The following is a 14,081-nucleotide window of genomic DNA, read 5'->3' as shown; positions in this document are numbered from 1 at the left end:
GATCATGTCGGCCCTCAACGGTAATCCATAAATATTATATAATACGTCGCTTCTAAGAAAGAGTTCCAAAAACAACTGCTTTTTATATAAAAGCAGACTAAAAATCTAAAAATTAAAGGAATAACACAGAAAACACAAAAAATCGACAATATACCTTAATTAACCTATGAAATGCCAATAGTGTCAAAATTTGATAAATTTCATTAGTGTAAAAATTTTATAACAGTGGAGTAAACTTGCCTGCGGTTGGACCAATTACAAACAAGCATTACAGCGTGGTAAATTTGAATCACTCCTCTTGGTTTAAAAACAAACCATATTATCTACTAAAAATTTGTAAGTTTCTTAATTATGCATTAATAATGCAGCATTACAAAGCTGAAAGCGCTGATTTTTTCGGCGTTCGTTCGCCGGTACATCTCAAAGGACAAACAAATCTTTCATCGCCCATCTACACTTTTTGTATGGGAATTACTGCTTCAGTACTATACAATTTAAAATCTGTTGGCTCCACGTTGGGCTCCAATGTGTAACATTCAAACTACCAAAACATACTACTCTTTACTCGACTCTTAATGGCCTCTTCTAAACTTAAGTTCAAATCTGCATCCTTGGATCCAATGCATAAGTATTCGGTCTCACATATATTTATCTGGAGTCCTCATAGCTCATACTCTTCCTTTAATTTCCTTATCATATATTCTATGTCCTCTCTGCCCTGTGCAAAAATGACTTGGTCATGGGCGAAAAGTAGAGAATGTAATAATATATTCTCTTGTACTGGTATGCCCATTGTTCCACATTTTCTATACCATTTTTTCAAAGCCTGATCTATGTATATGTTAAAAAGTGTAGGTGATAGTCCAAATCCCTGTTTGAGGCCTTTTATTGCAATGATTGATTTTATTATTTTATTGCCCAATTTTATTTGCACCTGGTTTCTTTTGGTAGAGGAGCAAAGTATGCTAAATTTGTAGTCACTCGAGCGTTATGGGGACCTATTGGGTTGTGATTATTCGGGCCTAAAACCAAAAAAAATTTTCATTTTTTAATTAAATTTTCCATTTATAACTATCGTTTTTTCCGATTATAGCTCCATCTATTCATAATTCGATAAAATGTTTCGAATAAAAGTTGCTTATTTTTACGTAAAGAATCCAAATCTGCAATAAAAATTTTTAGGTCCCATTTAAGATTTCAAAGTAACCCCTCACCCCACCCCACCACCGCGGGGAGTCGTGTTTGGTACCATTCGATAGATTTTTCAAAAACATTTTGAAAGTGTATTTTGCAGTTTTTCGATGTGATGTTCATTTTATGAAGTATCGCGGGGTTTGTATTTAAAATTTCAAATTTACCTCCACCCCTCTCCGTGGGGGTACCATTCGATAGATTTTTGAAAAATATTGAAGACGTATTTTTTAGTTTTTCGATCTGATGTTCATTTCGCGAAATATTCGCTTTTTTTGTGAAACTTTTTGACTCATCCATTTCCTTACGCCCCGCTCAAATCGTCAGATTTTTGAAATATACACTTTTTTGCATGACTTAACTTACCTTATCTTAATCTGAAAATTTCGAGTATTTTTAAGGATAGATTTTTTTTCGGGCCCCCCTTAACGAACTTCCCTGTGTTAAGAGCCAATATATGGTAGAGGTACATCTGCAGGGTACCAGGTTTCTCCCCACATGATAATCTGACGCGCTCGAGTAACTGCAAAAATCCCCGCTTGGGCTCCCCTACCATTTATATTTACAGTCTTTGTTATATTTACCCATTTCTCTCAAAGTTGCATTCTTCTGATTGCTGCCCACATTTGTTTCCTGGGTACGCTGTAGTATGTTTTCTCCAAGTCAAGTAAAGTTATACGTGTTACAATATTTTTGTCTTTGTTGTAGGATAGATTCCGCTCATCTGGGATCTCCTTTTAAGATACATCAAGTTCAGCATTTTTATGTTCCCTGGTCCCGGTGCTTTGTTATTTTCGGCTTTCTGTGGTGCTTTACTTATATCTTCCTCTGTAATTTTGGCTTCCTCCGTCATTATTGTCGCAGAATCTTGTGAGATATACTCCGGTATATTCTCCTGCAATAATTTTGTGCAATGATTTGTCTACTCCTGACAAGGAGTAGACAAGATGATAAATCGGACACAAGAATTTTCGAGGCACACGCTCGATCGGTTATCGTTTTCGAGCGAAGATCAAATGATTTGAGCACCGCGTCCTCACTGGTAAAAATTTGCGACGAACCATCAGTTCAATACGCACGAAAAATTTACCAATGCGGACGCGCCATTATAGTTCGTCACTGTATTTCTTCAAATATATATTCTTGTGTCAGCACTTCGTTTGCCGCTTTATTTATTTTGTCCTTTTATTCATTGTTGATACGTTTCTATTGGGATTCATTCTTTGTTCATCTGTATCTTATTCTGTAGCCTATTCTGATATATAGTGTTCGAATACTAAATTGTAGACATTCTATTTTATGTTCTTCTGAAGCTATTTCCTTGTGGCATTCTTATAATTAAGTATTTTCTATGGGAAATAAGCCACAATTTTACTAAAAAATGATTTTATTAACGTTTCGAAGTCCAAATCGGGTTTCGTTGTCAAAATACAAAATACTATTAAAATAAACAAAAATGTTGTTGCTAAGTAAAAAAATTCTTCTAATAATTTATTTAATCTGACTCATTTATATTGACAATTGAGACGTATATTATGCATTTAAAAGTAGAAGACTTTAAAATTATATCGCCAATATTTATGAGTTGCGTTCCTGGGACGACTTTACTAAAAGATAGTTCATTCGATTACATGAAATCAATCCCAACTCAAGAATATCCGTCGCAAAAAAATCATAGCATGTGATCTGTCTTTAAAAAGACAACCAAATGCAACGATAACAGTAAAATTCTCGCGTTAGAGATTCCAAAGTAAATCACGAGGGAAAACCAGGAATTATAAAAAACTATGGAATCTCTAACGCGAGAATTTTACTATCATCGTTGCATTTGGTTGTCTTTTTAAAGACAGATCACATGCTATGACTTTTTTGCGACGGATATTCTTGAGTTGGGATTGATTTCATGTAATCGAATGAAGTATCTTTTAGTAAAGTCGTCCCAGGAACGCAACTCATAAATATTGGCGATATCATTTTAAAGTCTTCTACTTTAAAATGTATAATATACGTCTGAATTGTCAATATAAATGAGTCAGATTAAATAAATTATTAGAAGAATTTTTTTACTTAGCAACAACATTTTTGTTTATTTTAATAGTATTTTGTATTTTGACAACGAAACCCGATTTGGGCTTTGAAACGTTAATAAATTCATTTTTTAGTAAAATTGTGGCTTATTTCCCATAGAAAATACTTAATTCTATTTTATACCTCGTATTTGTGATTTTTTAAATTTCCTTATCTCTTTGGATATTGTCTTTTTATCGTTTTCCCGTGTATATGAATTTCCCTAGTACTACTTAATACGTATACTTAAATACGGTATACTCTTAAATCTTGTATTATTGTTTTATTTGCTTTTCTTACCACTATTAAACCAATGACTGTTTTTTTGTTTCTAATAAGTTCCTTCCATGTATATCAATATATGTTTTGTATTATCACTTTCCTTTTAGGTTTTCGAAATGCCCTGCGAACGCAACGCCCCCAACGCCGAGATCCGTTCCGGACGGCGAAAACACCGGAAACACTCCCGGACGCCCTACGATCTGCGCAAACCAGACGAGAGTAAGTTCAGTCTGACGGGAACGTCCGAGTTTATGGACAGAACTGATAAAATCATAACCGGAGCCGAAGAACTCACTCTCATGCAGCAGTTCATCACCGACAAAATCATGAAGATGGAGTCCGTGGGAGGAAAGAACAGTGACGTCGACAAACTGTTTAAACAGGCTTTAAGGGAGTTCAAGGACAATCTGGTGCAGATTTATAGCAATGCAACGAAGCATAATAGTTTGGAGACGTGCAATATTAAGTACAAGGATCTCATTCTCGTTTTTAATCAAGTAAGTGATGTTTCAAAATATCAAATATATGAAAAGTCAAACAATAAGGAATGCACGTAATTTTCCCCTTGTTGTCATATTCTAAATTTGAAAAAATACATAGGGAATAATCAGACTTTTTTGACATGCCATTCCTATTACAGCGAGCATTTCATTGGCTAGAATTAGTGACGAGTTTATATGATGTCATTATTATATTTGGTGAGATTGTAAATGGTAACTAACGTCTGTCATAATATTGGAGGTGACATGATGTCAAATTATTGTTTTCAAATTATATTTTATTTTTTTAATTTAAATTTTAACCACAGTTTATTTTTTAATCAACTTCACTTTCTCTTCCTATCCTTGATTGGTCGATTAGGTTCGTAATACATAGTTTTGTTGAATGGTAGGTTTAGTTAGGCGTTAATTTTAAGAAATGTTGCTGGCTAAATGGGCACAGCGACCAAAGGCCATGAAAGAGGAAGAGAAAAATAAACAAACAAAAATCTTACATAACCTTCTATAGGACAATGTGACTTTGATACTTATTAGTTATCTTTGTTTCACACTCAAGACAAAGAGAAACAGTGTAGCCCCTAGTTACTGTGGTAAATACAAATATGTTTTTTGACAACAACGCTTTCCTGCTAAACTTAAAGGTAGCGAAAAAACTAATATATGTGAGGAAAAATTTGTTGAATTTGTTTATCGTCAAGTTTGTACCGGTATGTTATGATGACATTAAATCTATGACGTGCATGCCTAATTGTTTGACTTTTAGTTTATAACACAAACTATTCCATTCCATAAATTGCATTTAATTCAGAAAGCAGTAACTTTTATTTCAACCTGTATAACGTTCCCAAGAACCACCCCCACATCTCTTCCGATTCTGAGCAACGAGACCTTTATTCATTTTGTGTACACATTAGCGTGCTAAATTTTTAGTGCCCCTGGTATGCTACACATTAAGTGGCGCCTAACGTGTGGCCCTATTAAAGTTAAGCAAGCTACAGTCCCTGGCCATATTATTATGACCACCTATGAATTTTTACAAAAATCAACTATTCCACTAGGTACGTTTTGTTTAAGATATGGTTTTTAAATTTAATTTTGTTATGCAATGTTAATGTTATGCATTAACTATAATATATTTAATAATAAACAGCAATAAAATATTTGAAAATATTACATATTTTATATTTTTTAATATTTTGTTCAACTTCTGACCTTAATCAGATGGAAAATATTTGGGAGCTTTTAAAACGAGAAATTTCCGATGAAAAGGTCACTAAAGAAATTGTTTTGATTAAAGGACTAATATATCGTTGAAACCAAAATGACAAATTGAAGCAAAAAAAAATTTAACTGCATTCAAAGTATGCCAAAACGGGTACTAGCGGTAATCAAAGTTAGAGGGGGCTCATCAAAATATTGAAAAAATAAAAATATGTGATATTTTTAAATGTTTTATTGGTGTTTATTATTAAATATAATACATTTAATAATAAACAGCAATAAACCATTTGAAAATATCACATATTTGTATTTTTTTAATATGTTGCTGAGCCCCCTCTAACTTTGATTACCGCTAGTACCCGTCTTGGCATATTTTGAATGCAGTTAAATTTTTTGCTTCAATTTGTCATTGCGGTTTCAACGATATATTAGTTCTTTAATCAAAGCAATTTCGTTAGTGACCTTTTCATCGGAAATTTCACGTTTTAAAAGCTCCCAAATATTTTCCATCTGATTATAAGGTCAGAAGTTGAACAAATATTAAAAAAATATAAATATGTAATATTTTCAAATATTTTATTGCTGTTTATTATTAAATATATTATAGTTAATGAATAACATTAACGCTGCATAACAAAATTAAATTTAAAAATCATATTTTAAACAAAACGAACTTAGTGGAATATGTAGTTGATTTTTGTAAAAATTTATAGGTGGTCATAATACCGTTGACTGATAAATATACTGGAAGATACGAAACTAAATGAGCGTTTATGTACGACACCAGTGGTTTTAGAAATAGATGGCGTTAGCAGCTTTCTAGGTGCGAGATTGAATTTACCTGAGACAACGATGAGACGTATTCAGGTAGCTTTGGTTATCGGAATTTGGGGTCGGTCGGGTCGATCGGATTAAAATAAAAATTATTTAATTCTTTTGATGCATTTAAATTTGAGTTCTCATTCAACGATAACAATGGTAAATAATTATTGGAGTGTACCTATGTATTACTTTCTAAACTCGTTTTTAAATTAGCAAGAATAATTTTGTAGTTGTAATTTGTCTTCTAATTTGAATTCTTGAAACAAATCATTAAATATTCTAAAGTTTATTTAATAATTTTATATAATATATATGTATAATAATATAATTTATTTAATAAAAAATTTATTTAACGAGAAAAATACTCACTCGGTGATTTTAAATATTGTACATTTCTTATTTGCCTCATAATCTCGATAAAAAAAATAGGTAGTTATTTTCGTTAATTACAGTTTCTTCTGATAATTGTATATTTTGTTTGGAGATATTGCAAACGTATTTACTTAAATGAAATTGACTTAGTAACCCGCTCGGCCACTTTAAACTCTTCGAGAGAAAAATGGTAAGGACACATGAATGGTTGCAATCGCGATTTCCAACAATTTCTTCCAAGTTTTTTCGTGCCGTTGATATTTTCCGAGTTAGGGGGAAAATAGTGACTAAGTATAATTATTGAATTGTTTATTATTAACTTTACTTCTTAAGGTGCCGTGTATTTCTGCGTAGACGTCCACCGTGCATTGTATTGTCAGGTGAGATATTAGATAGTCACGATTACATTATTCTATTAAGAGTAATTTCATTAATATCATTTGGCGAATATTAACCAGCCATGACATCTTTTTCTAGACCTCTCTTACCCTCTATATTTCCTTCGAGTTCCAGTTGCCGACAAGTATATCGTTCTCCTCGCAATATGTCCCTAAATATGTCCCATGATATTTTAAGCATTCGGTGCAGGCACCTCATTTCAAAGACTTCAAGTTTGTTAGTGGAGCTGGCCTTTATTATCCATGCTTTCATTACATACAAGAGAACAAGCCAAACGTAACACTTTAGCGTATTGTACAATAGAAAAAATGAAAGAATACCCATGAACGAACATAAAAAACACGCTTTATTTTCCTGTCACCGTATCACACAAAAAATTGGCCAGCACAGGTACATGTAATAATTATTATTACATGTACTTGCGCTGGGCAATTTTCTTTGCGACATGATGACAGGAAAATACAGCGTGTTTTATATGTTCGTTCATGGGTATTCTTTCATTTTTCCGACTGTATCTCAGGTTGAAACCCAAATTTCAGTGAACAGTCATAAGAGTTTGGACGTCGACATCCCATTGTTTATGAGAGATATTTTTCATTAAGTTGAGCGGAGTGAGTGTATATTGTCTTACCAAGATAGACGATTATCCAGTTTTGTTCCCAAGAAGTTAATCAATTATGAATAATTTATTGTAAACTCTTTAGGAACTACTTATTAACTTTTGCTCTCAGAACGAATTTCGAATAAACAATACGTTCTTCAGACACAAAGATCAAGAAAAATATACATTCAAAAATACAAGAGCACACAGATCCGATATTGATTATATATTGACAAACAGAAACATCCATAATTCTCAAGTACTAGACATAAGATGTTTAAGTGCAGCTAATATCGGAAGTGATCACAACCTAGTACTTGGAAAAATCAGAATACATCTACAAAAAAACAGGAAAAAAGACCCTATTGAATGTGAGACAAGAATAAAGGTAAAACAGACACGAGATTTCAGAGAAGACTGCAAAAAGTACTGAACGAAAATTACATAACACCAGATGAAGACATAGAAGAAATTTGGAGGAAGATTAGAGATAATATCAAAATGGCAGCAACGGACGCATTTGGAGATCGTAAGATAAGTAAACATATACGAAAGAAAAGGAGAACACCCCATGGATCTGTGAAGAAATAAAAATAAAATGCCAAAAAAAAAGAAAATCTAGCTAGAATACAAATTCAAAAGAACGAGACAAACATATGTGAAGAATATAAAAGAGTTTGAAATGAGTTAAACTCAATAGTAAGAAGGAAGAAAACAGAACATTGGTAAGCATTTTCAAAAGAGATGGAGCACGACTTATACGGGATGCAAAAGGAAATGTGGAAAATGATAAGAGGTCAAACAGCAGAGATGAAGGAATTGATAGTAGAAGTAAAACATATTGATACAAATACATGGACAACTTACCTAGAAAACCTGTATCAAACATCTAATCATGAAGAACTGGAAAACCAGGATTAGAATCGGATGAGTAAACAGAAATTAAAGAGAAAGATAACGAACGCCTTAAAACAGATGAAAAATCGAAAAGCACCAGGGAAAGATGGAATAGCTAATGAACTTTTAAAATACGGAGGAGAGAGACTTCACAAAGAACTGAATATCCTGATAAGTAAAATAATAAATACAGGAAGAATTCCAGAAGAATGGAGTACCACTTAGATGATAGCGTTATTTAAGAAAAGTGATAGGGCAGACCCCAGTAATTATAGAGGGATTAATTTACGGAGCACTATACTGAAACTCCCAACAAAAATACTGATGAAGAAAATAATGGCGTGCATAAATATATCGGTTGAACAACAAGGATTTAGAAGGGGAAGATCATAACGATGCAGTTTTTGTGATAAAACAAATAGCGGAGAAATCATTAGAGTGTAACAAGCGAGGGTTTTTCTGTTTTATATACCTAGAGAAAGCGTTTGATAGAATACAATTAAAAGACGTGATACACCTACTATATGACAAAAATTTACCACTGGATATTATAAAACTGATAGAAAACCTTTATGTACGAAATAAAATAGAAATGAAGTCAATGGAATAATAACAGAATCCATATAGAAGCAAACACAGGAATCAAGCAAGGAGATTCACTAAGCCCTCTACTGTTAAACATAACGCTGGATGCAATGATAAAACAAGTGAAGAAAAAAGAGTGTAAAAAATGGGCGATAAAGAGATAAAAATACTCTGTTACGCTGATGACACCGTGTTAGTAGCAGAGTGCGAAGACGACCTACAAAGATTACTGCATGAATTCAACATTAGCGCAAAAGAAATGAATATGAAAATATCAGCCCAAAAACAAAAAGCTTAGTAATATCCAAAGAACCAATAAGATGCCAATTGGACTTAGACAATAAAAGTAAATACCTGGGAATTAATCTATCAGCCGACAATAATATCGAAGAAGAGGTTAAAGACTAATAATTAAAGCCAGTAGAACGGCCGGATGCCTAAACGACACAATTTGGAAAAACAAATACCTTAGAGTGGAATCAAAGGACCGAATATATAAGTCATTTGACTGAAGTTATTAGACCAGTTATGACTTACACTGCCGAAACAAGACCAGATGCAAGCAAAATACAAAGATGTCTGGATACCAACAAAATGAAGATTTTAAGAAGGATTGCTGGAAAAAGACTACGGGACAGGGTAAGAAGTGAGGAAATCAGATGCATATGTGGGGTAGACAATATAAATACCTGGGTAAAGAATAGAAAAGAAGAGTGGAATCAACACATAAGCAGGATGTCTGAATCAAGGATAATAAGAATAGCCAGGGACAAGTCACCATTAGGCCGAAGAAGTATAGGATGCCCAAGGAAAAGATGGAATGACAATTTAGGGACAGAATGAAAGGCGCCGTTGAAGAAAAACAGGCAGTACTGCCTATATAAAAGAAAAAGTAGAAGAAGAAATTCTTTAGGTAGATTTTTGGTAGTATAATGTGCTTCTTTGGAGTTTTACTGAAGATTATTGTTTTCGTTTTAGTGGAAGAAAATTCTAGGCCAGTAGTGTTTGACCAATTCTCTAATTTCTAAATGACTAGTGGGTTAAGTGATTTAGCGATGTCATTGATTGCAATAAGGAAAAGTGCAACGAGTAGACCATTGAGGAATGTCGTTTAATTGGATTTTTGAGTCTAAAAGGACGTTATCTATTCGAATAAGTTTCGTCTATATAGGAAATTACTAATAAATTTTATGTTTCCTGGAATTGACCAACTTAATAGAATTCTTATATCTAATCCCCAAATGGCACGCGTTATACAATATAATAAAAGATAGCCATAAGCCAAACATACTTTATCACATCCAAATTACCCATGAATTACAGATTCAATATCCACTAGGTTGTCTAATGTAGACTTTCTAAACCCACTTTGTATAAGGCTAGGTAGCTATAATATCAATAAGTCTAATACTATCTAGTATCTATCAAGTGGATAAACTGATTAATTGTAGCAAGTTTTATTCCATTCAGTTTTTTGACTAAGCTAATACTTTTCGAGTTATTTGAGAGTGAATATGTTCGTTTTTTAACAAAAAAATACACGTTTTTAGACGGCTTTACGCAAATAACACAATAAGTAAGTATTTTATCGAAAAAGGTATTCAATAAAAATATACTTTATAAAAAATTTAAAAAAAAATGTCTGTATAAAATCTTTATACTCAGTAGAAACAGAGTTGTAGCTAAAAAAGTAAGTTCTTATTCGTCAAATTCCAAATCGAATATTTCAACGTGAAATAACCAAAAAATAAAGCACATTTCTTTAAAAAAGCTTTGTTTTTGTTTTTAAAAAAGTTTCTAGCATTAAAGTAAGCACGTTACCCTGAAAATAAAGTTGGTCCTTTTTTGTAAAAGATAGTTTTAAAAAAGCGTGAAAATCACCCTCTAAAACGGAACTTGCATAACATTTTTATTTCGAAAGAGATGCTATAAATTTGCTAACTCATCGCAACTTTTTTAAAGTGTTTAAAAAGCTTTGTTTTTGTTTTTAAAAATGTTTCTAGCATAAAGTAAGCACGTTACGCTGAAAATAAAGTTGGTCCTTTTTTGTAAAAATAGTTTTAAAAAAGCGTGAAAATCACCCTCTAAAAGGGAACTTGCATAACATTTTTATTTCGAAAGAGATGCTATAAATTTGCTATAAATCACAACAGCACACGATTTAAAAAGAAAAAGAGTAGTTTGTGTTTTTCGTTTGGCCCCTCAAGACGAATAAAATCAAATTATTGTTACCGCTTCACAAGTGACTTTACTTATGTATTGTTTATAATACACATGATCTGTAAATTTCATCGTAAATTTAGTTTTACAGTATTTTTTTATTTTGAAAAAAATGCCTTTTTTTTAAATAACCTGTGATACGAAATATCCCAAAGTTTAAAGGTTTTGGTTTTCTGAATATTTTGTTTTTCTGTAATACAAAAATTGGTTAAGATATGGCTGTTCCGAATTTGCATATACTCGTGATTAGTGACTCATTGAAGCCCTTTTAACTACAGCCTTTCAAAAATAAGCACTATGAACCGATGAAACTTACAGATCCTCTATAATAAGCATACATACGTAAAGTAACTTATGAAGCGCTACTGATTAATTTCATTTGAGATGCTAATTAGGAGGCGATTTTTAGATATTTTTTACAAAAAAAAAAGGATCAACTTTATTTTGTGCGCAACTTGTTTACTTCTGATACTAGAAACTCAAAAAAATAAAGCTTATTTTAAACTTTTTAAAAAAGTTATGATGAGTTTTCCCCGAAAAGTTCTTAATTTTTTGGTTATTTCATGTAGAAATATTCAATTTTGAATTTGACAAATAATAAGAACCTACTTTTCATTAGCTATAACTCTGCTTTTACTGGGTCTACGACTTCATAATATGTCATATTTATATAAAACATTTTTTTCACTTTTTGATAAGCTGTATTTTTGCTATGAATGTTTTTTTGGTGAAATACTTCCTTTTTTAGTTATTTGCGAAAATCCGTCTAAAAACATACTATTTTTTGAGAAATGAATATATTCACTCGCAAATAACTCGAAAAGTATTTACTTGTGAGGTCAAGAGTAGTGAAAAAAACTCTATAGTCAATTTATATTTTCAACATTTTTGCAGAAACAAAAACAAAAAAAAAATTAATACAGATTAATATGATAGTGACTGCTGCGTTAAAATTTTGAATACGGGCCACGTCAAATAACCGCGTGTTCTTGGCTAGTTCCTTGAGTAAGGAGAATTTTACACTTCCCTCTAAGGCTAGTTCCAACAAATTTAAGCTAGGCGCGCCACTATACGGGCAGGTTTTAAAGACAACAAAATAATGCATAGGGTTTCGTATCTTTCCGTATTTATCAATCAACGATAATACTATGGCCAGGGACTGTAATGTGCTCACAAAATGAACAAAGGTCTCGTTTCCCAGAATCGAAACCAATGAGGGGGTGGTTTTTATGAACATTATACAGGATCGAAAAAAATTGACTTCTTTCTGAATTAAAATGGAATTAAAAAAAATAACAGGTTTTTTGAATCGTTACAAAAATTACTGAAAGATGTTTACTAGCTCTTGGTGTGTAAATTTAAAATCTCCCATTAAAACAACTATTTATTTTTTAGGCGATGCAAACGGTTTGCCAGCGCGAACAAAAATCCAACGATGCGGCGGACTTCCCCGTAACGATGGGCGTCAATGCGTTCCGAGGCTTCATGGACGAATTCATGTCATCTCGAGCCGAAGAAAAGCCTTCGAAATCCAAAAGGAAAAAAGAGAAAAAGCGAAAATTGGAGATGCACAAGCACAACGGCCATACCTTCCTATTAACCATCATCAATATTCCTACTGCGTGCGAAATCTGTAGTTCGTTCTTCATGTGGCCCATAGAACGCGGTTTAGTATGTCAAAGTTGTAAGATGACGTGCCACAAAAAGTGCTACCTTAACGCGAACCAGTGTCTGAAAGAAGCGGGATTACAAGGTGAAACGAAGAAGGTTTTCGGAGTGCCTCTGGTTACGTTAGTCACGGAGGATAGTAAGATACCTTTGGTTATCGAGAGATTGCTTAGTACGATCGAATTGCATGGGTTATATGCGGAAGGAATTTATAGGAAATCCGGTGTTAGTTCCAAGATTAAAGAATTAAAAAATAGAATGGATGAGAATCCAGAGGAAGTTGAGTTCGAGAGGTATCAAGTAAGTTTGACCAACAATTTTTTTTAAACTTAGCAACAAAATGATGTTTACAGTTAGTCCACGGTTCTTTACCCGTGCGACATCATTTAATTTACCGTTTTCTCCTTGTCAATACCTTCTCGCCAACTCTTCCGTGGTCTTATTCCTCTTCTTTTTCCTTTTGGGTTCCACTGGAACATTTTCTTTGGGATTCTGTTATTAGGCATACTTTGTACATGCCCGTACCATATTAATTGTTTACTTGGTAAACTCTGTGATGTCATGTCTTATTCCCATCATTTGTCTGATTCTTTCATTTGTAACCCTGTCTCGATGCGACTTTCCCGCCGCTCTTCTCCAGTAGTCCATCTCTGTGGCTCTTAATTTTTGTTCGATTCGTTCTTTCAATGGCCATATTTCGCAGCTATACATTATTATGCTCTTTACTATAGTGTCGTATACTCTCTTTTTGTTTTTGTTGTTTATTGTTTTATCCCATAAGACTCCGTTCAACATTGATATTGCCCTTCTTCCCTTCATATTTCTATCAAGTATTGCTTCATCGAGTGTTCCATCCTTTGTTATTTTCATTCCCAAGTATTTGTACAGACTTGCGTGTTTGATTGTTTGACCATTTGATAGTTGTAAGTCTTGTTGTGTTCCACCAATACACATGTATTCTGTTTTTACTACGTTTACTTCTAGGCCCCAGATACTGTATTCTTCTACAAGTTTGCCTGTCATTTCTATATAATATATTATGTCTTGTGCTATAATAATTTGGTCGTCTGCGAATGATAGTATATACAGTGATAAGGGAGCTAATAACCGGCAAAATAACGCAAAAGATGGAACATATAATACATTGTGAGGTAAAAAGAGATGAAACTAGTGGAGGTGGAAATTATCGATATAAACGTATGAATTAACATTACATTACATAGTTTCCCACCTTTAGACGCATCGGAGAAATATGA

The 14,081-nt window shown here is 33.0% G+C and overlaps 1 protein-coding gene across 4 annotated transcripts in view; it reads left to right on the top strand.

Annotated features, from left to right (window-relative positions):
- LOC114335736 (unconventional myosin-IXa) overlaps positions 1 to 14,081 on the top strand; it is a 209,504-nt gene that overhangs the window by 179,651 nt on the left and 15,772 nt on the right. For all 4 annotated transcript variants that reach the window (XM_050644658.1, XM_050644660.1, XM_050644659.1 and 1 more), the window contains 2 exons: positions 3,648 to 4,037; positions 12,553 to 13,125. In XM_050644658.1, coding sequence (XP_050500615.1) covers positions 3,648 to 4,037; positions 12,553 to 13,125 — 963 coding nt within the window. The remainder of the gene's footprint in view (positions 1 to 3,647; positions 4,038 to 12,552; positions 13,126 to 14,081) is intronic.

This window comes from Diabrotica virgifera, chromosome 2 (assembly GCF_917563875.1).
Source record: "Diabrotica virgifera virgifera chromosome 2, PGI_DIABVI_V3a".
Taxonomy (NCBI): Eukaryota; Metazoa; Arthropoda; class Insecta; order Coleoptera; family Chrysomelidae; genus Diabrotica; species Diabrotica virgifera.
The sequence above is the reverse complement of the archived record's forward strand: the minus strand, read 5'-3'. Positions and strand labels throughout refer to the sequence as shown.